Raw genomic sequence first — 27999 nt, forward strand, 5'->3', positions numbered from 1 at the left:
GAGCAGGATGTCTCAGGGTATGGGACATCCCTCTGGTCGGTCGGGGTCAGCTGTCCCGGCCGTGTCCCCCCAGCCTCTCGCCCACCCCCAGCCTGTGGCCTTTGCAGGGGCGTTGGAGACAGCCTCCACGCTCTGCGCGCTGCTCCACAGCAGCCAAAGCGCTGGCACGGCAGCAGCAGCCTCCGAGCTACAAACGCAGAGCACAGCAGCGCCCGGGCTGCTACAGAGGAAGGTAACAGCACCCCGGCCAGACCCACCACAGGCGGATCGCAACGGAAAGCAGCAAAGTGTTTCTAAAGATTTCAGTCCCTCAGATTCAATGTAGCCCATACAACTGACATTCACAATTTACTCAACAGAAATAGTTTATTTAAAAAAAAAAAAATCTAAATCCTCACCTTGAAAGGTATTACAGCAGCTTTCTAATTGCATAGGTAACATTACAGCTTTGACAGCCCTTAACAAAAGGAAAGAGCCAGGCTACCAAATTATGTGCTGATACCTTAAGCGATCGCACTCCTCTGTAAGTTGCTACTAAGCTCTACACTAGAAATACACAGGTCTTGACCATTTTCGTGGAGGTCTTCAGGATGCTCAAGGCTCACTTCAGTTCCCTGCTACAGAACATGTGCAGACAAAGTAACAGCAGCCATGTTCAGCGAGAGCCAGAGAAACACGGCTGCCCACTCCCATCTCCTTGGGGGAGCAAACTGAAAACGCAAAGGCATGGCTGCAGCTGCTCAGCGTCCTGAGAGCTTCTCTGGCACGCGGGGCCAGCAGCCGATGAACTCTTCAGGCCTGTTCCTCGATTAGCTCCAACGCTTCAGAACAGCACTTCTCGGGGCGTGGGGTGTAAGGAGGTGAAGAAGAGGGAGGAGGAATAAGGTCTTGGCTCCTTCAACAGAAGGAGTAGTTCCCCCCCATGAATACAATTCTGTATTTTTAAAGCCTTGTTTGCAGAATATTTGGAAAATAGTGATGACATTTTAGGAGGGTTAGTGAAGCAGGGGGCTGGGGAAACAGATACCCAAAAAAACCTCAGCTAAGAAAAAAGGTAAGAGGCAACGTCCTGCCCATTACTGGCTCGACTGCTTTATTCTTCAGGCAGCATTCCCAGTGAAGCTGTATGGTTCTAGCCCTTACATTTTATTTACAGGGTAAAACAACACAACCCAATCTGAAGTCTTTGGCACTTCTTGAATTACAGCGCAGAATTCGTTCCCGTACACTACGTTATTTAACAGTGCAATAGTGGGTTTAGTTCTCCTAGTAGAGTTGAAAGTATTCAAACATTTTCCAGTCTCAATACTAAGAATTGTATTTTTGGGTCAAACTATTACTCGTCAGAGTTTTCAACTGTATCCATAAAAAATTGCAATTAAGTAGAAGTTCTGTTATGCTGACTGAGTCTGTGTCCATATCCATACTTGCACATTACTATGAATTTACTGCTCTGCAAAATTCAAGCCCAAGAGATGGAGTTCTCTATAAAAAATATGATTGTTATTTACATCATCATCCAAGAAAGAAAACAGACTTTTAGAAGGTTTGGAAAGAACTTGCAGTTTCAGGCAATACTTCAGAATATTAGACCCTCTAGTCTAATGCATCAAGCAATGCCACACCCAAGTTGTACCAAATTTGGTGCCACTGGGGGAAGAAAAAAAAAACCACAAACCATCACCAAACCAAAAACATTTCAGAGAAGTGCGAATTGAAGGCAAGCCATCATTTACAGAGAAACGTCCTATAGGGAATGCCTTGCAAACTGCTTTCCACTTTCTTCACTAACTTTCACGTTTCTCTCTTGTACAGCAAGCCAGAAATCACTTTGTTCTTCTTGATGTTGCGGTGCTTTTGAATGGATCAAATTCATCCTGCAATTTGTAAACAGATATGGATTACTACAACTAGCATGCATTCCGAGTCATAAATAGTCAAGTCGCCTTTAGATTAAACTAGAAAGCCTGGTCACATTACTCCATGTTTTCTGACAGACCTGGTTTTGTTGGTTTTGGTATGAAAGAGATTATCCATTGATTTAAAGGTCCAGATCACTAATGTGCAGAGAACAGAAACTGAGTTTAAGTCAATATGCTCAGAACAATGACTCTGAAATGAGGAACCATCTATGTTTCAGGCGTGACCTAGGAAAACGTCATTATTATGAGCAGCACACACTTCAGTGAAGTTACACCCACATACAGGTCACACATCAGAATTTACTGAGATTTGCATGAATGAAAAATACTGCTTCCCTCTGCATGCTCAAGCACACACGTGGTTTTGTATTTCAGGTACAAGCAGAGAGAGCACAGTGGAGAAGGGACAAGAATTTAACATCTTCTCTGAAGTGGCAAACATCTGACACTGCTGAGGCTGGGGTCCTGACCATACATGACAGCCTGCTAGTCTGTGAAAACGCTGCTTGATCGTGTAATGTGTGTTCTAGGCAGTGCAAAACTGTGAACAAAGTTCTGCTTGTCTACTTACGGAAGAAACCATTTCCTAGCAGTTCAGACATATACACTGCAAGAACAGAAATCTTCAACTTCGAGACAGTGCCTTAAACTTTTTTTTGAAGTGTATTTACATAATTTGCAACAGTAAATAAAGTGCCCTGGAAAACAGCCATTTTAAATGAAAAAAAAAAAATTCTTCCTTTTTACAAGAATAAAATACATAAATAATTGAAAGGGCATAGGAAAGCACTAGAAGAGATTACAATTACTTTCTTCCCCAGGCAAAATAACCTATTCCATACATTTCAGGAATGACAATTAACTGATTGAAGGGAAAAAAGGACTGGATATTTTCCTGAGGACCCTTCTAACCTCATTTTTGATGAATATGTATTCTATTTAAAGCTGGTTGCAATAATTGAGCCCTCCTAGTAAAGAAACCAATGAACAAACAAAAAAATCAATTTTACTCTGAAATGCTTTATTCAAGTAACTGCAAAACAGTAAGCTATAGAAATTCACACAAAACAAAAGAAGAAGAGACCACTATATACCATACCTCATCTGACTCAAAATCAACTCCTCTAGATGTCTGGCTTTGTGAACCTCTTTTACTAAGTGAAGGTGTAGTGGACAACCTTAAAACATACAAAGAGAAAAAAGAGGCATCAGCATGTTCTCAATCACCAGACATTCCAATAACTTTCCCTTCAACTTAGATGTGGACCACCAATACAGAGATTAAGAATAAACAGTAATAAACATAAGTAGGATTATTCAGATTCTCAGACTAGCATATTAATTCTAAAACTCTGATCTAGCTTATCTCAATCTCCAGACCAATTTATTGTTATAGAAAGATCATCCACATTAATAGGTATATATTTATAGACATTCTCTAATAGTGTTATGACTTTCTTAAAAATCTGTCTTTTTCAGGTAGTGGATCAGATCCCTGGACTTTGCTGACTGCCAGTCAGAAATAAGGCAGCTGTGGTAGCATTCATGAAGTAAACATACTGACCTCTGATTTACTTTGGAAGAGGGAACAATAGAAATGTCTTCTAGATCAGAGTCATCGTCTATAATATCCTGAAAAAAAAAATGTAATTTATAAAGCTTTTTCACAGAATTTATTCTTACAGAGATACAGCAAATACTACAGTCCTACAGCATAGAACCTCTCGGTTTTTTTCCAACTATATATCTGTTTAGTTATAACATACGCTTGACAGGGGTCCAGGCTACAACTGTACAATGTGCAAATGCAGCACAAGATTTGCTCTGCAGATCTTTGATCTTGCATAAACCCACAAAACACTCATGTATATACACTCTGTATCTTAAGACTATGGTCACAAATAAAACATGGTCTTTGTTCCTCTGAGAGAACCCATACCAAAAAAAGGTACAAGAAGTCTACAAATTAACATGCAGAAACTTCTTGCTGGAACCAATAGCTTAGGAACATCTGCTTTAAGCTAACGTTTTGACCATATATTTATTTTTCAGATGAGAAGACAGCAAAAGGCAGCACAATTTCATGACAACTGGCTCTTACCTCAGAGTAAGATTTAGATGAATTCAAGGAGGCATCTGGTTTCAAAGACCTAAAGGCTAGAATAAAACAAACATAAAATTTTTTAAGTGCCCACACAATAAAATGCAAACAATGTTGTATCATTATTTTAAAGACCTGCTTAGCGTGCATTTCCTCTCCAAGATACCCTGTAAAAAGCCCAAGCAAAACCCCCAAAATCCAAGCCAAAACATAAAATAAGCCTTTGCCAATAGTCTGACAACCCAGGGACCTAGCCCCGTGAAGCAGCCAGTGCCTCCCAGTCTGGCTGAAAAAACTTCAGCAACTTTGGCTAAGAAGAGGAGAAAAATGTTACTATAATTGATATTCCTGTATGTCTAACACTTAGTTTAGATATTAACATGTCTGCTAAAATTTATTTCTCTGCCATATTTTAGGTTGTTTGCCGAGCAATTTAAAATTCAGGTAATTTGCTGATTAATCTACAACTCTCTCTACCTTTGGGGACTTTGTGTAGGATTCACATATAGATTTGTGAGCAGTATTATTGTTGTTTAATACTCAGATCACCTATGCTGTTTCCTCAGAGCTTGTCCTCTGTAGCAAGGAAGGGCTACTCTCACATACGCGGCTTAAATCACAGGTAAGTTTCTCTTCCCTAGTACAAACTGGTGTTTCTAAAACTTGCTACAATATAAGACTCAATGGATTTACATTAAAACTTACTAACTTGTAAACACTCAAGTTTAAACTTTTTATCCACTGAGGAATATTGTGCCCAGAGTAGATGCTATTAAGCCACACTCCTCCTACACTTCTTCCTTAAGGAACTGCATACAGCAAGATGCTCCCCATCTGCAGTTCTAGTCAGGAGATCCTGACACATTTAATTTTACCCCATCACAGCAGGATATCGCTGTTCTTTTTTTTTCCGCGGCATTTTTCTTTCTCTCATCACTGTTAGTTGTTCTATTTCATTAGAACCAAAAGAATCCCTCACATCTGAATTGGACTAACAGAGTTAAGGCCCTTCATCATTAAACAAACACCTTCATTACAATTCGAAGAGCAAATTAGAGTAATGGACAGACTGAAGGCCTACCATCCATGATAGTCTTATTCTTGGCAGGCACAGACACAGGCTTGTAGGTTCTGCTGCTAGTAGCTGACACTTGGCTAATGCTTCCTGTAGGTAAAAGAAACAATATGCAAATCTGTTCAGTGGTTATTTTTAATTTTTCTTCCCCTTTAGTTTGTCATTACTGAGTGGGAAGTCACTTAAAAACCTACATTCCTCTTTACTCCTCCACTTTCTTCCTTGAATCAAAGCCCTCCTTACATGCAGAAGAACTGCTGCGGGTCAAGCGTTCGAAGCTCTGCAGACAGAGCCTCCCCACACCGGGCCCTGCTCTGACGGGATCACAGAGCGCTGCAGTGCACGCTCGCGGAACCGGTTTAAAGGCACCAACCAGATCAGTCCTAAGATGATTGCCTTTGTTTTTACTCATCCTGCTCTTACACCTTTGGGCATATTACTGAGACAACTCAAAGGAGTATATTACTGCAAGACCTCATGTTTCTTCTTTTAATTATATATATATATATATCTCCATATATAATGGAAGTACATACGTAATGGAATTACTGCCACCACTGTAAAGTGCACAATCACACATAGCCAAGGAGCTATTTAATTCATTTTCCTTAGGAAACACTCCCCACTTTCTCAGTCACCAGAGAACCATGAAGTCTCTTGCAAATTGCATTAGGATAGAGATAACCTGCACCTCCTCTCTATACCGATCAAATGCATTACCTTTAGCAGTAACAAAGGTTTATCCATGCCCTTCATTGCACAGACCTTCCCAATAATGCAACTTTTAAGAGTCTACTAGGTTTCCACAGCTGGGAAGCAAGACATTTTCCATTTAATCACCCTGTGTAAAAGTCACAACTTCAGCCTTGTAAGGCAGTCAACTATATATAACGTGATACCAAAAACATTTGTAAAGATTATTTTTTTCCAGTAGGAGTCCTTAAGCAACAAATTTCCACTTGATGGAAGCATCAGAAGAGTCCCCTTTTAAAGAAGTAAAAGTCAGTAACTGCAGTATAAAGTGAAGTTTTTCTTACCTCTTCCCCTCTGAGATGAGCCCCTTGCTGTTGAACTTTGTCCTCTTCCACCTCTTGCCCTACCTCTTGCCCGACCCCTTCCTCGGCTCACTGTTGCAGGAAGGCCATCATCTGAATCACCAGTGCCTTTCATCCCCGTATCCATGAGTTCTTCATCACTGGAGGCTGCGACAAGAACCACATCCTCTGATCTGTGGGCTCTAGCCCTGGTCATTGCCTGAAAAGGAACAATAAGTGCTATAGGAACAATAATCTTAAATGATGAAACGCACCAGTGTTAAATCCTAGTTGCGATACGTATTTCTAAACCATTGAAGCCTGGAAAGCCCAAATCCACAGCTTTATAGAAGGCAAGGAAGTTTGTCAAAGACAGGAACATTTTTTTGTCTATTTAGATGTGTACCTACAAAGTAGTTAGCTAAGCTCTCATACAGAACAGAGCTAGTCAATATATTTTCAGTGGAGTTTGGTGAACAGTTCCCATCGTCCTATGTCAGCTGTGTACATCTGCTCACGGGAAGCACCCTCTGGGCTCTGTTAACTTGATCTTCATTGATGACAGTGGGTACTTAGGACAATTAGTTCACACAAAGATACCTCAGATTGGACATGGGCCACCAATGTGCGCTCACAGCCCAGAAGGCCAACCGTACCCTGGACTGCATCCAAAGCAGGGTGGCCAGCAGGTCAAGGGAGGGGATTCTGCCCCTCTGCTCCACTCTGGTGAGATCCCAAATGAAGTCCTCCATCCAGCTCTGGAGCCCACAGTGCAGGACAGACATGGAGCTGTTGGAGCGGGGCCAGAGGAGGCCACAAAAACGATCCGAGGGCTGGAGCACCTCTGCTGTGAGGAAAGGCTGAGAGAGTTGGGGCTGTTCATCCTGGAGAAGAGAAGGCTCCAGGGAGACCTTATTGCAGCCTTCCACTACTTACAAGGGGGCCTATAGGAAAGGCGGGGAAAATCTTTTTAACAAAGCCTGTTGTGAGAGGACAAGGAGTAACGGTTTTAAACCAAGGGAGGGTAGATTTAGACTGGATAAGGCAGAAATTTTTTACCATAAGGGTAGTGAAACACTGGAACAGGTTGCCCAGAGAGGTAGTGGAGGCCCCATCCCTCCAAGCATTCAAGGCCACGTTGAATGGGGCTCTGAGCAACCTGGTCTAGTTGAAGATGTCCCTCCTCATTGCAGGGCGGTTGGGCCAGATGACCTCTAAAGGTCCCTTCCAATCCAAAGCATTCTGTAATTCTACAATTAGTAGAACTGAATCTCACCCCAGGTGTCCTTTTTCTCAAAATATCATTCTGGTTTCATATAGCTTGCAGAAACAAAGGAGCACCAATGCTGTCAGTGGTTGAAAATTCTCTTTGGAAAGACTTGTGCAATCTAGATATGAATCTCTGGGAGATCTAAGACTAAGATCTAAGATTGCTGAGAAGGACAATAGTATCTAAAGGTTTACCAATAATACCAATTTGTTCCAGTTACATCACTCAATACAGCCCATCCACACATCCACTGGTGATGGGATCACAAATAGTTTAAGATGGCAGATCTCACCTAGCTGGTCTCACCTCAGTTCAAAGCAAGAACACCTGAGTATTCAGGTTCACAAATTTGCACAAGAAAGGAGATCTCAAAAGCCAAATCGAGCCGTAGCTTAGGCACGTATTATACCAAGAAAGATTTCAAGACGACTTACTAATCTTCCCTGGGCAGATAGGGACTTTTTGGCAAGGACAACGCTGAAGTATTGCTAAATGACTTCATTTATATGCAGAAGTCACTATTCCGTTCTTCAGCCTATGTTCAAAATTCAAAGGAGTTACCTCACGAACTTCCTCATCCTCTTCTTCGGTATTCTTTTTTCTACTTTCCCTAAATTTTCGCACCTGAATAATAACAACAATAAAAAAAGAGTTCCCATCAAAATAACAGTTCATTTCATACAATAATCAAAATACTGTGAAAAGTCTTGATCACTGAATTATGAAGTCAAGCTCATGTGAGAAGTGAAGAAGACTGCAAGAATAACTGAACATTTTTAGAGCCTTTTCATGCTGTTCTAGTTTAAGAATCTCATTCTATTAATAACTGGAGTTACATCATCGGGTAGAAAAAAGTTTGGGACATGAAGAAAAAGTAGGAGATATGAGAAGTAGAGAACAAAAGCATACATAATTTGACAATAAGGGACAGCAAAATTGGAATAACTTGAAAAGCTGGGGTAGAGATGATAAAGCAAGATAGAAAAAAATGATATGGAGAAGAGACAAACATTGCAATACATGTACAACTAAGAAAGCTCAACTTGTCAAGTATGGAAAAAGATGTGATAGGTGAGAGAGAAAGAAGGTATTAGCCTAAAAGACAAATGCAAAAAACCCCAGAAGTGGTACAGAAAGTCTCCAGGCACTGATTGTTTACGGTCTCTTTGAATGCAAGCAGTCAACAAGAACACAGGTAGATGCAACCTTCCTCCCCCACTAAATTATTCTTTCGACATGGCACAGTTAAGCTGCAGAACAACTTGTCATATGATGCTTGAATATCACAATTAAATACGTGGGCTCATGTGGAAGCTCAACAAGTTGACAGAGAAGCCTGTTAAGGGTTACTAGCTACACATTAACCAGGTTTGGCTCTGTGAGACCCTGAGCTGCAAGCAGTTAGACGGTAGTAGAGCACCTGAAGGATAAGTTTCCTTTATGCTTGCCCTGTTCTTGTACTCTTCCCTAAACTAATAAGAAAAAAGCTAACAAGAGATTTTATCTATCGATCTTTCTCACAATAAAGATAAATGATCAATTTAGCCTCAGCCCTTCATGGCAAGATTAATACAACAGTGAATGGATTTTTTTAAAATCTAACGTTGTTTAGTATAGAAGTGAAACAGTGAATGCAAGTAAGTGCTTGCACACAGCTACAGCACAAGTTCTACATTATTAGTGACAGAGCTCTCCTATGCATGCATGCGCAAATAAAGTGAAAATCGGTATAAGTACACCTAAACCCCATTTTCAATACAAGCTTTTAAACTCTGCATTTGAAACTTCATCACCACATTTATTAGTTGCAGAAAGTTGTTAGAGTGTTGCACATGTTCCACACAAGCAAATCCATTAAACCAGGTTTGAGCACTAGTTTTTTTACTGTCTGTCTTCACCTCTCCTAAGGAATTAATACTAACGGAGTATTACCTCCTCGTCTATTTTTTCTTCCTCTGCATCTGTGCGACGCTCCTTAAGAAACCTCTGTGTTTTTTCCAGTTGAAATTTCACCAACTCTTCTATGGCATCTTTTTCTTCTTTGTCCACAAACTCCTGCACTGCTTCTCCCATTCCTCTTTCAGTCAGAAGTGAAAGCTGTACTTTCTTTATAATTGGGGAAAACATTTGTTAAGGAGCATCTGCCATCAAAGAAAGCGAGTAATATTCCTGCTGTTTCAGACAAATATTGCATTAAGCTGGTTCCAAAAACTTTCAATCAGAGAAAAGCACAGCAATAAGCAAACACATTACTCGTCATAATATAGTTAAAGCCCTCTTGCTACTAGCACATTACAGCTACTTAACAGAGTATTTTCTAAACTGAAAGAAGAAAAGTTTCATAAACGGTAAAGAAACTACAGTGGTAGTTTGTCTGAAATGTATTGTTGAGAGAGGAGAGAAGGTAAACTGTATTCTTTCCCAGGCCCCTCCCCTCTTCATTTAAATTAAGGTTAAGATCAACTTGCAGAGACATAAAAACACTATTAAAAACAGGCCCTGAATCATTACAGGTGCTATGTGATTTAACTTTACTGTAAAATTCTAACATTAAAAAAACCTGGCTGGTACAGAGTAGGGCAAATTATTATTACGAAGCATTAAGAGTTATTATGCAGAAGTCTATTGAAATGCAATTCTGTAAATACTAATAGTTCTCACATGCTCATCAAGTGACATGATATTCATCAATATTCTACATGAAGATATTACACTACAAACACTAATTAGTAAAAGTCGTAGATGCCACTGGTGGTGTTTCGCAGCCATTATCTTCTCTACCCTCGTTCCCAATACAGTAAGTAGAGACATTCTGCGAATGAAACCCCTATACGGATAGTAACGTTTAAACAGCAGCCTCTTTTGTCTGTAAACTATAGCACAGATGAATTCTTGGTAATAAGCATTATATATGCTTATTAAATGATTTTTGATCCTTCCAGGTGTCCTTTAGGAAATGTTCTGAAGGTTGCATCGGAAGCATAACACCTCCACTGAAATAATGCTGTGCAGAGGAATAAATTTTACAGCTATTATAAAATAAGGAATTTGGAAAAAAATAAAACAAGCATCTCAAAAGAGTGACTAATTGTAACGATGCAGAATGTTCCTCTTGATTTTCAGCAATTAAGCTTTTTTCCAAAGGGAAAAAAAAGCTTGCTGAAGAGACAAATAGCAGTGATTTCAACTCCTAGGCCTCAGCTTACCAGCAACACTGGAACTGGAAAGAGTCTGGTACTTGTTTGTTAAACAGTTTTGGCCTACCAGTTTTTGAACATCCAGCCACAGCCCTGTGCCACCTCAGGGTCCAAGGACTCTTTTGTTTCCCTAATCAGACAAGATCAGGCGCCCAGCAAAGCCTGAAGCATAAGCTATCTTAACATAATGTTTAAGATCCCTATCATCATTTTGGGGCACCACGTGCTTCTCCCCTCCCTCTTTCATTACCAGTGTTGGCCTAAAACATACTATCCCCCTACTGCAAGCCTTCCCAGAGCATCAACGGATTTGTTCAGGTCTTTACAGCTGTTGAGCTGCTGAAGGCGGGCTCAGACACAGGGACCAGTAACTGAGCTGTTTATACAAGAACATACAAACAAGATGGAAAGATGGTCTAACAGGGACAATTTGGCAGAATAAGGGAGGAAAAAAGATTAAAAGCAAAATTTATTTTTCATCGAATAATACAATGCCCTGTCTTTGACACTGCTACCCCTCCCCACTGGATTTAGGGGTGGCATATATTTGAGGTACCTACTTCTGAACTAGTCACCCTGGGTGTCCCATCATATTCAGAAGGCAAACAGCCCTTCCAAGGCATGATTTATGCCATCCCAGTACTGACACCTAACGTGTCTAAGGTTAGGCAAGGTGATATAATCTGGGGGATCATTACATCAGGAATCCTTGCTCTAATGACTTTCTATAAAGCATGCTCCAAAGTAGCTTCTGTAAGTTATACTAGATCATCCAGATGGGGCATTTGGGCATCTGACTCTCTGGTTATTATTGTTTTTACCTCTGATACATTACTGCCCCAGTGCTGGGAAAGGGAAATAAGTCAGGTTTAATGAAGGGGTGGGGAGCACACAAACTACTGGGGGGCTCTTTTCCTTCTCCCTGCTCTGCTTTAAATACAATGTGCAACTGCACTATCTCTGAGGACACAAATATACTGCAAAGTAATGTCAAGTAATGTCCAAGTCAGCTGGTAATAGGAAACAGTACAGTCTCACATTAACTTTATAGTAAATTAAGATAGCTTCTCACTGCTGCCTCACATTTTCCTCCTGTAAGAACACAACACATCATTTAGTACAGGGCAGACACTGCAAGTTCACATGAGGAGTTATCACAATGCTCTCAAGCCAGCACAAGTTCACACACCCTATACAGCCTATACACAACAGTTGCTCCTTAACCTAAGACATACGCTTCATATGGGAATTCACATACAGTTATATAGGAAATAAATACTCTTCTTGGTGAATGTCTGAATCTTTTCAGGGCACGCTACCTCCATCGAGAAAGCAAAGATAAAAATATTATATTACTTTAAAAAAAAAAATCATAAAAGTTAGAAAGATACCTTCTCTGCTGTCTGAAAATACTGCTTGACAAGGTCTTCCACCCTCAGTGTCGTCCCCTCAGAAGCAGGTCTGCTAACCAGTTTTCCAAAATTAAGTTCATTGTCTAGAAAAGAAAAGCACAGTGGCACTGTCACCCACGTTTGCAGCATTTAATTATTACCATCCCACTGACAGTAATAGGAAAAAAGGTTAATATAGGCCTCTCAAGAATTGTGGTCCCTTTTGTACATAAAGGTTTTTTGTTCTAATTGTAGAGTCTATTGTCTGGAAACACAGGTAAGAATAACGGATGCAATAATTGTACAAGACAACTCCACCTCCAGCAGATATATAGTCTTCTTCTAACTACCAAATGTCTGGAATTATAAATTGAACACTATGCCCTGAAGGTTATTATACACGAACTCTAGAAGATCACAACTGTAAGAAAAATCAAAGGAACCATCAAAGCACAGGGGTTTTTTTCATAAATCTGTTACTAGAGAAGAAATTTTCCTCCAAAGTACATTGACTGATTTTCAGCAGAAAACGTTCATAGCTCGTTAAGGCTACCCCCCATTCTCGGGCAGCAAGGTCGGAACGACAGAAGAATGAAACAGATAATCAACTGAGGTTACCACATACCATGCAAAGTAATACAAAGCGACTACAGACTGCTTCTAGACACTCGCCACAGGCAAGCACAAATCGTCGTTTTGTTACCCTTGTCATATAAGCAGCTATGACATAAGAAACAATAACTTCTGAATTCATGAACTCTTAACATCACCTGTGCTGCACCACAGCATTATGCACAAATGTACTGAAAATTCTGCCTGCTTTATTAGCCAGCTCCCTTGTATTAGAGGATATCTGATAAGTAATGCAAAGAACCATGGTATTCTTTTTACACTCCCTTCCTGAGGCTGAGATGCACGTTAAGTAGGAAAATTAGAATGTATTGATGAAACATGACGACAGATGTAACTATCCTGTATTCCAAAAACGCTGATGAGATTATGCAACTATTAAAAAAACCCAACAAAGCAAAATAAAACGAGATCAATACAGCACAATTAAAAAAAAACTTAGCAAAAGCAGTTTTTATTCATGAAACATGATGTTTTGAACTTTCTAAAACTGACAGTGTAAGTAAAAACTGTCAGTGGAATTGGAGTATTTGCAATGCACTAATGTGAAATATTAACAGTTCTTTAGCACAGTACATTCTTGTGCATGCTCTATCTTCATTAGTGACTATTACAAATCCAGTATTTAGGCAACAACTACTAACCATTTATTAAAAATTACAGGCACAGTGAGAAATGCTACAACAGTAACAGGTATTATTTGTTTTGCACAAATGCTTGAAAAATACCTGGATCAGTCTAAAAAGCCAAGAGCACCTCAAACACATGATTAATTTGGGCAAACAAAATGCTGTTGTACATTCGGGCCTTTTTGGTTTTTTTTAAATATATATACATCTCTCAAGCCCATCCCCTCCATTACTATTTTAGGTATAAACAAATGAATCACTACAGCAATAAAATTTAAAAAATCAAAGGCAAAAAGCACAACAGCCACCTCTCTTCCTGCAGAGCGCCCAAACCCAACCGTCTCATTCTGAGAAGTCCCAGGAATGAGATGTTTAATGCCTTTCATAGTATTTATCATAGCAATATGGAGTAACTCAGTCTGGTACAGGGCTACACGTACTACTATAACCAACTCCATAAGCTTTGAGGCCAAAGAAAAAGGAATTATTTATGAATAGCTGTCAGACGATGCTGTGCTGAATATCAGAACTTTAGACAAACCCTGAAATGGAACAGAAACACTTGTCCAATATTTACACTTTTCAATGAAACTACACATCTTTACTCCTCCTGTAACACATCAGACAGCAGACACCAAGCCTTTGCAAGTGCTGGGTAGCAATATAAAGGAAGAACAATGAACACCAAGGTAAGCCTTCCTCTTCCTTTATAACAATTCCTTCCTTTATTATTACCATCTTTCTCTTTTTGTTCACGATGCCTGAAAAAGTATATGATGTCTTTCGGGTTAGCCACCCTATCCATGTACTTCTGGCTAAAACGATGGACACCGAATGGTTCGAAGCCACCTGTATAATCAACCTAAGAGAGGAAAAGAAACATTTAAATATGAAACAACCAGAAACAGAGAAGCCACACAAAACGAGTTTGTTATCCTTCGAAGGAAAAATTAAAGAAAAAATAAGTCCACCTAAAATTAATGCTTTACCATACTATGCAGAATAGTTAATAGATAATAATAGCGAATAAATAATATTAGCAGGATAGCTCATAACAGCCCAGATTCCTAACTTGTATCATTTACTCGTCTTCAGGAAACTTTCCTTAAATTAGATTAAGAACAGACATAGGATAATATGACTTAAGAAAAACCTTCTCTGTAAACAGCCACTTCCAATCCCCTTACTCAGGCCAGCAGCGAAGCACACTTATGACCAACCTCATCCTTTACCACAGAATACTAGTCATACCACAGGTAAACGGAATCCTGCTATGAAGGCAATTTATATTCACCTGTACACAGTAAGAAATTTTAACATATTAATTGTTTACACAAAAAGCATGACTTCGCTTTGAAACTTTTCACAGCGACCTTTCAAAACAAAAAAATCCAAACTGAAGCATTTCTTACTCGTAATCTTATGAGAGGCTTCTCTGGCTGACGTGGATTTCCCAAGCGTTCTCTTTCTGCATCATCCAGCATCAGTTCAACCTACAAAGCAGAATTAGAATTGCAGTTCCACTTTATTCTCTTATAGATGCCTGAACCCTTCAAGTATAACTTAAAACACATCCAGCTGCAGTGGGGATCTGTAGAAATAATTAATTATAGGATGTGCTCTCATTCCCGAGCACACATATGAACCAGTGTCCAGTCAAAAGCCGTAAGAATGAACAAGAAAAGTCATAGTGAAAGGTTTATCTTTCATATACACCGCAGTCCAGCAGTATCTATACCACTGATGACTTGTACTATTTTACTTTATAGCCATTATCCATTGCTAAATTTCTAGTCCCAGGGCAAAGCAGGAAGAGATTTCTACAGACCTAAGAAACAAGAGCAATTAATAAACCTGCTTAGTTATTGTGGCCACTTCACACTGCACAGCCCAGCTCTCAGGGTTTAGGTACATGTATTTACGCTGGTTCCAAAGTGCACATCCAACGCTGCCACACTCTCAGGAAACAGTTTTTGGACAAAGATCATAGGGAACCCTATAATGCAGTTCCAGACTACTTTAATGGGTCATCCCAATCAAGGGATCTGGAAGCCAAGGCTGCAGTGAATGCCATGGAATTAGCCTCCTGTGGAAATACTGCCTAAGTGTCTCAACTAATACAGGGCAAAGCATAAGATTTCTCATCTTCCAGTCTCAAAACCATCCACAGTTCACATTTCCTGTCCATACACCGTTATACATATACTACTAGTATTACAAGTTACCTTTTCCATGCAGAATGCTTGTATTGCCTGAGTTACTTTAGGATTGTCAGGATTAAAAAGATCTGGATGATCAGCTAGAACAATATCCTCCATGTAGAAAGTTCGCACTGTCTCTAGAGCAATCTTCTGCATTTTCATTTTTTTCCCTTTAACATGCAGCAATCCAATGTGTCTAGAAGGAGAAAGGTAATTAACTTTGATTTAGATTGTGTGTGTTCCATACACAAGCACATGCACACGGTCCCTTTTTCAATTTATCTAACTCCTCTTAAGATAAGTTACATGTGCTTCAAATGTAAGGTTTAAGTGTAAGTAAAGCTAAAGTTAATCTGGGCACAGAATCCATCTACTTCATTTGTTATGGCACACTCAGAAGGTAATCCACGCTATAATACAAGTCCTCTCACACTTAATACAAGTGTTTTTCCTTTCTCAACACTTCACTAGAGACATAAGGCAAGGGACAAACAAGAACAAAAAGAAAAGATCACACACTTCTTCACAGCTTCTCCGGGGGACAGAGATGTCACCACTGAACTTCCTGGCTGAGAAACATAGAAACGTTGCTGTTCATTTTGGAATGGAGCTATTTTGCATTCATGCTCGTGACCCCAAATGACAAGATTAATAAAGTCATCTAAAAACTGCTCTGGAATGTAGTTGGTGGCTCCATGTTTGCTCCTGCATCAGAAAAGAGAAAAATAATTTGAATGTGTACAGTCCTGCGTGGGCAAGGGGGGAGTGAAGGAGGAGAAAAACATCAGTGTGGTTTAAAGCGGTACAGAAACCCCAGCAAAAACACCTGACACTTCAGATCAGGGACTCTTCATATTTACTGCTTAGGCAATCGTTTAAAGTGTTTGATTAAACAAAAAGGCACCTTACACAGATTTAACTCGTAAAGATCCTTAACTTACAGAGGGAAAAGTTTTCAGTAGCATTAGAAGGATGAAACACCTCTCCTGTGAGGAAAGGCTGAGAGAGTTGGGGCTGTTCAGCCTGGAGAAGAGAAGGCTCTAGGGAGACCTTATAGCAGCCTTACAGTACCTGAAGGGGCATGCAAGAAAGCTGGAGAGGGACTTTTTGCAATGGCAGGTAGTGACAGGACAAGGGGTAATGGCTTTAAACTGAAAGAGGGTGATTTAGATTAGATATAAGAAAGAAAGGCTTTATGATGAGGGTGGTGAAACCCTGGCACAGGCTGCCCAGAGAGGTGGTCGATGCCCCATCCCTGGAAACATTCAAGGCCAGGTTGGACGGGGCTCTGAGCAACCTGGTCTGGTTGAAGATGTCCCTGCTCATTGCAGGGGGGTTGGGCCAGATGACCTCTAAAGGTCCCTCCCAACACAAACTGTTCTATGATTCTATGATTTTTGTTCTGAATGAAGCTCATTCTTTTCTGCTCCCCTCCTTTTATTTGGACCTCCCTTTTCTTCTTACTTGGCTGCAAGACTTTCATGTTTCTTCCATATAAATTCTTTTAAACCACCTCTTCGGCTTTTTCCTTTTTGTGTTTTAACATTTTTTTTTTTTAATTGGTGAGGTAAAAATGGCTGAATTAGACATGGGACACATCACTTTCCATGCCTTTCCAGAAGATGAAGGAGATGGAGGAGGAGAGAGCTCCTTCAACCTACTGGACAGAGATCAGTACACAGGGTTATCCAAGTTACATTTGTTTACTTCCACTAACCGTTACTTGCACATGAGGACTGCACTCTCATTCAGGAAAAATTATGAGAAAGGATTTGGAAAAAGAACTCTGCCTGTTGCTGCTGACATTGCTGGGAGAAGTGTGTAGGCAGAAAGAACACATGCTACCCATCCTCTGTTCAAGAGAAACTGTAAAGTACAGCAGTGCAAGTGAAGATACGGCACTTGCCAAATGATAGTTCAAACAAGCACAGAAAACGCAGTATGGAGTTTAATGCTCTTTCAGCTCTAACATGAAGACTTAAGACTTAATCATAGGCACATGAGACTACAAACCCTCCACTGCCCTCAAATATGAAAGTTTCAGAAGCCACTTCCCAACATTCCTAGCTCATTTATTACAGCTCTTTTCCTTTATGATTCTTCTGTAAGTTCAGCTGTAAAGCCATGCTTTTGTTTGGGAAAAATCTTAAGAAACGAGCTACTCACAAGAAGAACCAACTAGCATAGTTGGCTTTCTCACCTATCCTTTACAAGGCAATTTAATGAAGTAAAACAGTAAGTTTGAAAGTCACTAATTGGTTCAGTATTGTTACCTATTTTGATGAATCACAAACAAGTTAAACCAACTATCTTCATCTTCCTTTGGTCTCAGCATGGTTACTTGTTTATTGACAAACATACGATACAATCTCTCATCTGGAATAGCTCCTGGAGTAGAAAAAACATTAAAACATTTTTGTGTGGTAAATCAACTCTTTTTGATAGCATTTTTATTAGCAACTCTACTAAAAAGAGCATAACTTTGTGGCAAGATCAGATCTTCATTTTCATAGCCTAAGAACTCTGAGGCATGATTATGAATTTGAACAGATCAAAGTATAAATTGTCTTATTTTCAGAAGTATATCTAGTTATTTTACTATATATACTTCTGGAAAATGAGACACTTGACATGAAAGCTACCTTCAAACAACTGCTAAAAGCAGCTTCGTTAACTACATCTGGTTTGAGACCTCTTATCAGTTTTCTGTGACAAACAATTGACTGTGGGCAGCATTAAAAATATTAGAAGAGGTGTTTTGTTTCTTGTTGACAGGGTAAAGAGTATATTTTGTTGTAAGGTGGAGTCTAAAAAACAGACACTACTGAGTAGAGGATTTCTCAAGCACACTTTGAAATTCTCTACAAAACAAGAAACAAACCCCAAAGTCTGTACTTACACACACAGCAGAAAAAAGTCTGCAGTACTTCTGAACCATTTGTCACTGTTTACTTCCTTGATGTTTTTAACAAACGAGAAAAAAAAAACCCCCAACCATCCATACCCAGGGTTCACAATGCATTTCAGTAAGATCCCATATGAAGTTCAGATATTTTGGATATGAACAAGTGCTCTCTAAATCAGAGAATGTCAGGAGGGTGTATAATCCTGGCACAACCTCAAAGAAACACCTCATGAACATTTTCATGCAGCAACATCCACACTTTAGAAAGTTTCTGCATTTCCCAGTAACCATTTTGGGTATTAGAAATTTAAATGCTTTTTGAAAACTTTTACATTATGGTATTAGAACCCTCACTACTAACCCTTAGAACATCTAGCAAGCTGTTAAAGTATCTCATTAAACACAAAGTCACAGCGAACTAGGACTTAACTTATAGCTATAAAAGCAGCTTGGAAAGAAGTGTTTAAGCACTCATGACTGGACATAAAATAATGGGAAAAATTAAGGTATTAATAGTTAACTTTGCTAGAGAGAAAGCAGTCAAACATAACCATTCTAAGTAAGAACTAAGGGTAGAGGGTGGAGGAGAAAACAGAAACAGACAAACTGAAGTTGGAAACCCACCATAGAACATCTCTAAATTATGAAACTCTTCATAAGCTTCTTTAAAGAAACTGAGATTACCTGTGACAGATGTTTATGAACCACTACAGATAGACACATTAGACGTTAGGTTTCTGGTCAGACAGTTTATGTTCTACAATATAACCAAAATTGCACGTGAACATGCAGTGTTTAAGTTTTACCTAAACAGGAGGAATTAAGCTTAATACACAACAGTGAGAATTTAAGAGTGTGATTGCTCTGACTCGATACACAGGCACTATCTATGGCTAACTTAAGTAGGGTTCATTTAAGACCAATAAAAGTATAGAAGTAAAATTATTGAAGGATTTATTTAAAAATAAATTAAAAAAAAAAAAACCAAAGAAAAAACAGTCAGCCAGTGACAGCACAGCAAGAGGAGAAACCTGACATCCTGCAGAGAACTGAAAATGACAAGAGGCACTGCAAGTGGTAGGGGACCTGCAAAAATGGGGTCACAGAACCAAGAAGTTACTGGTGCAAAGTCAGAAAATACAGACATAGCCAGTGCATGAGCTTTTCTAAGCAACAAAACTGTCACAGAACTGACATGCTTTAATTTAGCATTACTTAGACCTTCATGCTTGTCACAGCATCCTATGTGTGTTCCAACTTAATATAGACCTGCTGAGCTTCAGTAATACACGAACAGTCTAGCCACTGCCTGGCAGACTGATACTTACCCAAGCCATACAGAGCAATTTTTGTTCTACCCTTACGCAATAAAACGGGACTAATATCTATTTTCTCCACGGAAGCTGAACGTCCAAAGTGATTCAACAATCCTGCACAGCTTAAAATATCCAACGCACACAGTGCATCTGTCTGTAGAAAATATTAAGAAATTAATGTAAACACTTTGAACAGAACGTTTAATCTTTAAAGTCTAAGTAAAACAGTCTCAAAAGGGAGATAGAATATCTTTCCCTAAGTAACTTCTGCAGTTCAAAAACCTTCCCACATATAATAGTTTTTTTTTTTTTTTCGGTAGTACTCACAGGTCCAGAAGCAATCCCTTTTCCTTACAAGTCTTGCTTCATTTTAAGCACATGAAATTAAACATTAGATAACTCAGAAAAACGAAAAAAAAAAAAAGCCCCAAACAGCCAAAGTCTGTAAACTACTACAGAAAATTATCTGGTTAAGCTAACTACTTCACAGTAGGTCTGAAGTTAAACATCTGTTGTTAGAACATTCATCTCCATGATACACTGCTATTTGATATAAAATGCAAAACTATTAATGCAGCACATGCACTTTGTGGCTTTCTAAATGTCCCTTTCCTGCTTATTTTTAGTCGTTGATTTTTAAACTAGCATTTCATCATTATGAGATTATCTTCCTTGAAAATGTAAGATACATATCAATTTTATACGCATAAGTCAAAACACCAAAATTCCCGTTCTTTAAGACAAAAGCTTTCAGTCTCTACAGATAGAATTTGTTCTGCAAACTTTCTGAAAGGCTGCCTTTTCTTGGCATGAAAAGTGATTATGTTCTCAATGACACAAATCTACCTAAATCAAGAAATTAAACATAGTTCATCTGGATCCTTCAATTTCTTTCCATTCTCTTTTTTAATGTCACACTTAAGTTATTATCACTAATTAAGAGAATTCCTAAAGATACACAAAATACTTATGTGAAGACTGGAGCAACTGACTAAAACCAGTCTGCTCCCCAAGAATTATGTTTCTATACAAGCCTCTATTTCTATAAGACTGTTTTTTGTAATACAACACTCCAATACAATTATGATAATAATTACCCCTGTGGGATCATCATGATTGCCATGAATACTAAAAATTGGCATAGAAATGTTGAGATTTCTATCCTGATAATTCACCCATGGAAACCTGAACAAGAAGATGGAAAAAAAAGTTAAACTGTATCTGCAAATTTCTGGAAAATTCCCAGTATTCTGTACAAATTAACGTCACCACAAATACATTGGGACAGTAACACAAATGAGTACTAAGTGGCTATGAATAAGCTTAAGCTGCACAGAGTAAGAAGATTCTTACTCATGGACCCGAATGGCACTTCCAGCTGGGAACGGGGTAGCAAAAAGATCCTATTTTTTTAGAGCAAGCCTATGAAAAAAAATTGTACAACGTATTGTGTGGTAAGTGCAAGAGCAGCAGACTGGGCTGGGCAACCTCTGTGTGCACACAAAGAACGGCTGATTTTACCACGGCAATGCATGTGTATTGGTTTACTTGCATTGTGCTTGCAGGATAGAAACTATCTATTACATAAATGCATTAAATGTCACAACCCAAAGTTGCTAAAAAAAATGTGTACATTCCTTTATAGGTTTAGATTATAAAATATGATAGGTGAAGTCATCCTGTAAACTGTCCGACACAAACAGGCCTAAAACTTGAAGGTTCTGGTCATGGAGGGTATAAATCATAAAAATCACAACAAGTTCACCCAATACACAAATCAAACCTTACACCATAATTTGCAGGAACACACTTACTTGCTATAATGAAAATTAACTGCTTGATCACTCAAAATTTCAAACTGAACAGGACGGTCACCCATGCAGTATCTTCTTAGTGACTCCAAACAAGAGTGTACCGTTTTTCTGGAAGGTTTGTTTTCATGAAAAAGGTCCCCACCTAATAAAACAAAGTCCACCTGTATGTAACAAAAAGCTCTATTATTTTAATACAACATTTTGTACTACTTTGAAAGACTTCTAAGCAAATTGTTTAAATTATTTCTTCTAAGGAGTTCCACGCACCGGCTCATATCTGGAATTCGAGGTAAAACGAGTTGCTAGTTGCAGACACTGTATTTAATTTCTTCATGAAACAAACACTAACTCAATTATTCCTTAAAACAGAAACAAACGCAAGACGACCTATACATTGAAGAGGTATAGGAGAAAACAACAGATAGCGTTGAAAAAAATAAAAGTGAAGTGTTTTAGTAAGGGTCTCCAGGTCAGCTCCTGAATGTTTTCTTTGACAGGCACAGAGATACACCATCTTTTCATTACTGTGGTACCTAGCGGCAAGAAAACAGTAGCTACCTCCACATTACTTTGAGAAGATACTAGCTTAAGTTACTGCATATATTTAGCTTTTTAAAATGCACTAGAAAAAAAAAAATCATCAAAATTACAAATAATTTTACTATGAAATATTCTTAAATTCTTAAAAGCAGAATCAACATTTTCAAAAGTTTCCAACTTTTTTCTTCTACTTTCTGAGTTGTGTGAAGACTTTGTATCATTACCCGCACTCTCCCCAAATATTTTCTGTTCTTGCTGTGATAAATCCTCTCCAAATACCGCTGAAACTGGTGTAGGCACACTGCAAACACTGTTAATGCAACCAGGGTCATAACCTAGTAAGAATGCTTTCACAAAGCAATAAGCATTCCTCCTACTGAAACAGAAAGTGATTGCAGGAAGTAGGTCAGTTTAGTCACAGAACCACAGAACGTTCGGGGTTGGAAGGGACCTCTGTGGGTCATCTAGTCCAACCCTCCTGCCGAAGCAGGGTCACCTACAGCAGGCTGCACAGGACCTCGTCCAGGCGGGTCTTGAGTATCTCCAGAGAAGGAGACTCCACAACCTCCCTGGGCAGCCTGTTCCAGGGCTCCGTCACCCTCAGAGGGAAGAAGTTCTTCCTCATGTCCAGACGAAACTTCCTGTGCTTCAGTTTGTGCCCATTGCCCCTTGTCCTGTCGCTGGGCACCACTGAAAAGAGTCTGGCCCCGTCCTCCTGCCACCCACCCCTGAGACATTTATAAGCATTTATTAGGTCCCCTCGCAGCCCTTTCTTCACAGAATCACAGAATGGTAGGGGTTGGAAGGGACCTCTGGGGGTCATCTAGTCCAACCCCCCTGCCGAAGCAGGGTCACCTACAGCAGCCTGCACAGGACCTCATCCAGGCGGGTCTTGAGTATCTCCAGAGAAGAAGACTCCACAACCTCCCTGGGCAGCCTGTTCCAGGGCTCCGTCACCCTCAGAGGGAAGAAGTTCTTCCTCATGTTCAGACACAACTTCCTATGCTTCAGTTTGTGCCCATTGCCCCTTGTCCTGTCGCTGGGCATCACTGAAAAGAGCTTGGCCCCATCCTCCTGACACCCACCCTTCAGATATTTACAAGCATTTATTAGGTCCCCTTGCAGCCTTCTCTTCTTCAGGCTGAACAAGCCCAGCTCCCTCACCCTTTCCTCATAGGACAGATGCTCCAGTCCCCTCACCATCCTCATAGCCCTCTGCTGGACTTTCTCCAGTAGCTCCTCATCTTTCTTGAACTGGGGAGTCCAGAACTGGACACAGTACTCCAGATGGGGCCTCCCTAGGGCAGTGTAGAGGGGAAGGAAAACCTCCCTCGACCTGCTGGCCGCGCTCTTCCTAATGCACCTCAAGATCCCACTAGCCTTTAATTTGGTATTACTGAAGGCTGCACCAGGACTAAGCTCTATTGCTTCTGGCAGGTTGGAACATGTTTTCCACAGCCTCACTGTTTCACTTCCCAAAAACCAGCACTTACTTCATTTTTCTGAGCATGGTCCAGAATTTCATTAAAAGTCACAAATGTATCATTTCCACGAACTGGATCCTTCTCCAAATAGCCAAGATGAATATCAGTAGCAATGAGTATTTTAAAGGTATCTTCATCATCCCTGAATAAGACAGGAAAATTTGTGTTAAGAGTGCAATATACCTAAGAATTTCAACACAAGCTTTATTAAGGTAAGCTGTTCTGTCCAAAGTCAGTAAATACACAGGAGATTTGTTATAACACTCTACGATAAAGTATCATTCTGCAACATTCACAAAATACTTCACTACTTTTGTGGTAAATAGCACTTCATCAAACTAACCCCTTTGAAAATTAGGTTATCCCAATCAGTCTACTCCAGTAAACGGCTGCAACTGTCTTTGTGAAGTATCTAACAAAAAACTAAAGAACCCCTTGTATGTTTTCTGCCTTTTAAAAGGCTTGGTGAATCAACATTCAATTTCTCTCTTCACACTGGTAATCTTCATACATATGAAAGCAAGTGTGATGATCCTAAGCGCAATGGTGTGCTTACAGCCCAGAAAGCCAACCGTATCCCAGGCTGCATCCAAAGCAGGATGGCCAGCAGGTCAAAGGAGGGGATTCTACCCCTCTGCCCGGCTCTGGTGAGATCCCAAATGGAGTCCTGCAACCAGCTCTGGAGCCCCCAGCAACAGGACAGACATGCACCTGTTGGAGCGGGGCCAGAGGAGGCCACAAAAATGATCCGAGGGCTGGAGCACCTCTGATGTGAGGAAAGGCTGGGAGAGCTGGGGCTGTTCAGCCTGGAGAAGAGAAGGCTGCAGGGAGACCTTATAGCAGCCTTCCAGTACCTGAAGGGGCCTACAAGAAAGCTGGAGAGGGACATTTTACCAGGGCATGTGGGGATAGGACAAGGGGTAATGGCTTTAAACTGAAAGAGGATAGATTTAGATTAGATATAGGAAAGAAATTCTTTACTGCGAGGGTGGTGAGGCCCTGGCACAGGTTGCCCAGAGCAGCTGTGTCTGCCCCCTCCCTGGCAGTGTTCAAGGCCAGGCTGACGAGGCTTTGAGCAGCCTGGTCTGGTGGAAGGTGTCCCTGCCCGTGGCAGGGGATTGGAACGAGATGACCTGTAAGGTCCCTTCCATCCCAAACAGTTCCATGGCTCTATGATAAAGACTCGAGGGAAAACACCAACGCTGATCCGCGCTCTTCTCAACTCGTCCCAGACACGCACAGCACTTGCTGCCCAATACGCCCGCAGAACCGCGCAGAGCCCCGGAGCTTACTGCGAGCTGACGGCACTCATCTCCGCGCCGAGACTCCTCGCCCAGTCCGGCCGGGAAGGCAGCGCCTGTCCGCACGGCAAAGCCCAGGGGACAAAAACACCAACGCGTGAGAGCGGAGCGGTCACCCACCCGCCTTCCCCCGGCCACCACCGCCTGCAAACCCCGCTCGGTGAGACCGGGCCCGGCTTCACCCCCCCCACTGCTGCCCCACCACCGGCCGGGAGCTCCCGACGCCTCCCCGCCGGCGGGGCCAGCCGGAGGCACGCGCGGTACCTGCGACCCCACGGGAACGGCCGCGGGGCGGGAGGCGGCGGCGCGGAGCGGATGGCGCCGGGGGAGGCCGCGATCCCCCGCCGCGGAGGGGCGGGAGCTGCCGCCCGGGCCCGGCCCGGCCCTCACCGCGCGGCCTACCGCGCCCGCCCGCCACCGCGCGCCGTTTCCATGGCGCCCAGAAGGACAGGGCCCGCCCGCCGCTCTCGCGAGAGCCGCTCAGCCGAGGGCCGGGCCCGGGAACCGCTGGCGTCACGTCCGCGCGCGGGCGGTGGGCGTGCCTCCCCGGGCGCTGGCTCCGCCCCCGGACGCGGTCGCGAGGAGGGGCGGCAGGTGCGTGCGGCGGTGGGGCCGGGTCGGGCGGGAGCGCGGGGCCGGAGGGGCGCGGGGCCGGAGGGGCGCGGGGCCGGGGAGCGCGGCCGGCGCTGGCGGGGCCTGCCCGGGCCTGGCTCGGGGCGTGAGGCGCGGCGGCGGGGCTGGCTCCGGGGCAGGGCGGCCGGCTGGGAGCCCGGCCAGTTCTCCGGCTCGGTTGGTTGCGGCGCTGGGGGCGCGGAGCAGCGGCCCGGCCGCGCTGCCGGGGGGAAGGCGGTGCCGCGGAGGGAGGTTCCGGCCAGGCCCGGTGTGGCGGAGGAACACGGAGGGGTTTTGCTGTTGGTGGCGTCGCTGGTGGCCGCACCACCCGCCGGAGGCTTTTACCGACTGTCAGTGCGTGAATAACAATAAAAATCGCTATAAATATCGCAGCGTGCCTGCTGCTTACAGGTGCGAGCTGAGGATGAGCAGGGACAAGCAGGTCGATGAGGACGATGACGACAGCGAGCAGTTCGAAGACTTCATGGAGAATTTCAACCAGCTGGAGCTGCTGGAGACGCACCGGCATCTGATTCCCGTAGGGACTCAGAGCTGCTGGTCGGGGCAGTCTGACGACGACGACGACGAACAAGAAAGAAGTGAGGAATGGTACGAAATGCAAGAAAAAAAAATGGAAAAAAATCCAGGGAAATTGCTGCTCTGGGCAGCCGAAAACAACCGGGTAAGGCATTTACTCTGTTCCTGTGCGTCGCTGGCGAGAATGCTGTTTTGAGCAGATATTGACAGTTTCATCCACAAACAAAAATTTACCCACGCTTTCCTGTGTCTCTCTGACCTCTCCTGACCCAGCTTTGAGAGCCGCTGCGTGTAAAACGCCTCCCTGTGTAGCCCACGCTCACGGAAATACCTCTGGATCCATCAGCTGCCAGTGCAAACGCTCTGGTCGTGGTTCAGAGTTAAAGCTACAGCGCTCTTAAACTTCCGTGAACCGAAGGCGCGCCAGGCGTGCGCTTCCTTCACGGCAAGTAAAGCCTTTTAACTGGGGTGGAGGGGGCATATCGGAAACTTTGTTTTCTCAAAAGCTCCCTATGCAGATCATGAGTGGCGGCTTTCCTGTCTTTATGGGGAGGAAAAGAAAAGTTTTTGTTCTTGGCAGCGAGGGAGGGACGACTGAGGTTGCTGTCAGGCAGCTGCACCCCTGTGTACGCTCATTTTCACAGCTCCTTTTGTGCGCACGTAAGCTCCATCTGCGGTCCTGTGGAGGTACCGACGTCTGCACAGGCAGTGGGGAGCAGGTCTAGGCAAAGCTGCGCCTCAGGCCTTGCAGCTGAACACTTACAGCAACGTGGGGCACTCTAGGGCCGTGTGTTTTTGCGCTGGGCTGTTCGTGTTGTATCTCTTTAAAAACAAAAGCAAAAAAACCCCGAACCAAACAAAGACAACCCACCACCCCCTCCGCCAAAACATCAACAACAAAAAATGCACACAAAAAAAAGCCCACCCCACTCCAGTAACAAAGTAACAATAACTGGTTTTATTTTAAAATTTCTGATTGTACTTGAGCCTTTTGGAGACTGACAGAATTGTTTCCTCATTGCACCTCACAACAGTAAACCCCATACATCTTGCTTGCGGAGTTTTGTGTTAAATTGCCCGTTTTCCTTAAATAGCTGAGCACAGTGAAGAGGCTCCTTTCCGAGCAGCTGGCTCCCGTTAACGCTCGTGACGAGGACCAGTACACCCCCCTCCACCGGGCTGCCTACAGCGGGCACTTGGACATTGCGCACGAGCTGGTCGCCCACGGGGCGGACGTTCACGCGCAGACGGTGGACGGCTGGACGCCCCTGCACAGCGCCTGCAAGTGGAACAACACCAAAGTGGCCGCCTTCTTGCTTCAGCAGGGCGCAGACATCAACGCGCAGACGAATGGTTTGCTGACGCCGCTGCACATCGCCGCAGGGAACAAGAACAGCAGAGAAACCCTTGAACTGTTGCTGATGAATCGCTACGTGAAACCAGACCTGAAAAACAACTTGGACGAAACGGCCCTTGACATCGCCAGGAGGACTGATATCTATCACTACCTTTTTGAAATAGTAGAGGACTGCATAAATGCTGTGTCCCCTTAAAAGTTGTGACGGAGCTTGCGAGTGGGAGTTGTGCTGCGTTGTTTGTGTTCTGCATGCTCCTTGGTGGTGGTCTGTCCCTCTGCAACAAGGTTTTCATTTAAGATACTTCAGTGTTCTCCTCAGGCAAAACCTCGCTTCTTGCCGCTCGGACCCATGGTCTCACTCATACTCTGAGGCGTTACTACTGCTATTCCAGTGAGTCTCCGTTTAATTAGCGCAGATTTGGAGGGGCCTTTGTAATTGGGCTGTACTGCCATAAGCAGGAGGGAAGACTGGAATATTTACTTGATGTGAGAGAGTTCTGGCTTGGTTATGCAGAGTTTATTACAGCTCACTTGAAAATTATTTTTTGAGAAATTTAACTTTTTTACAACTGCATGAAAGCTCAGAACGAATGTAACTTATTTGGGTGATACACAAAATGTTTAGTGATCCTGGTGTAAGGCTTATTATGAAATAAAATATTTAACCCTGAGTATTTTGTTGT

At 42.3% G+C, this 27999-nt stretch overlaps 2 protein-coding genes across 5 annotated transcripts; one reads left to right on the top strand and one right to left on the bottom strand.

Moving 5' to 3' along the window:
• Positions 1-340: 340 nt before the first annotated feature.
• Positions 341-25178, bottom strand: MRE11 (MRE11 double strand break repair nuclease). 2 transcript variants are annotated; one of them, XM_075417495.1, is made up of 20 exons: positions 25075-25178; positions 24802-24866; positions 23519-23651; positions 21486-21646; positions 20769-20856; positions 19684-19825; positions 17724-17838; positions 15970-16155; positions 15475-15646; positions 14662-14742; positions 13985-14111; positions 11991-12094; positions 9335-9508; positions 7964-8026; positions 6136-6352; positions 5105-5188; positions 4024-4079; positions 3487-3554; positions 3022-3100; positions 341-1877 (listed from the first exon to the last, which is right to left on the bottom strand). In XM_075417495.1, exons 2-20 carry the CDS (start codon positions 24819-24821, stop codon positions 1827-1829), a joined length of 2121 nt encoding a protein of 706 aa, XP_075273610.1. In that variant the 5' UTR covers positions 24822-24866; positions 25075-25178; the 3' UTR covers positions 341-1826. The 2 variants fall into 2 exon arrangements, with proteins under 2 accessions (XP_075273610.1, XP_075273614.1); XM_075417499.1 differs by lacking the exons at positions 24802-24866; positions 25075-25178 and having other exon boundaries at positions 21486-21627; positions 23519-23606.
• On the top strand, positions 24952-27987 carry ANKRD49 (ankyrin repeat domain 49). Of its 3 annotated transcripts, none has more exons than XM_075417509.1 (3): positions 24952-24970; positions 25834-26104; positions 27054-27987. In XM_075417509.1, exons 2-3 carry the CDS (start codon positions 25847-25849, stop codon positions 27510-27512), a joined length of 717 nt encoding a protein of 238 aa, XP_075273624.1. In that variant the 5' UTR covers positions 24952-24970; positions 25834-25846; the 3' UTR covers positions 27513-27987. The 3 variants fall into 3 exon arrangements, with proteins under 3 accessions (XP_075273624.1, XP_075273622.1, XP_075273623.1); XM_075417507.1 differs by lacking the exon at positions 24952-24970 and adding an exon at positions 25321-25404 and having other exon boundaries at positions 25816-26104; XM_075417508.1 differs by lacking the exon at positions 24952-24970 and adding an exon at positions 25342-25404.
• Positions 27988-27999: the final 12 nt, after the last annotated feature.

Source organism: Opisthocomus hoazin, chromosome 1 (assembly GCF_030867145.1).
Source record: "Opisthocomus hoazin isolate bOpiHoa1 chromosome 1, bOpiHoa1.hap1, whole genome shotgun sequence".
Taxonomy (NCBI): Eukaryota; Metazoa; Chordata; class Aves; order Opisthocomiformes; family Opisthocomidae; genus Opisthocomus; species Opisthocomus hoazin.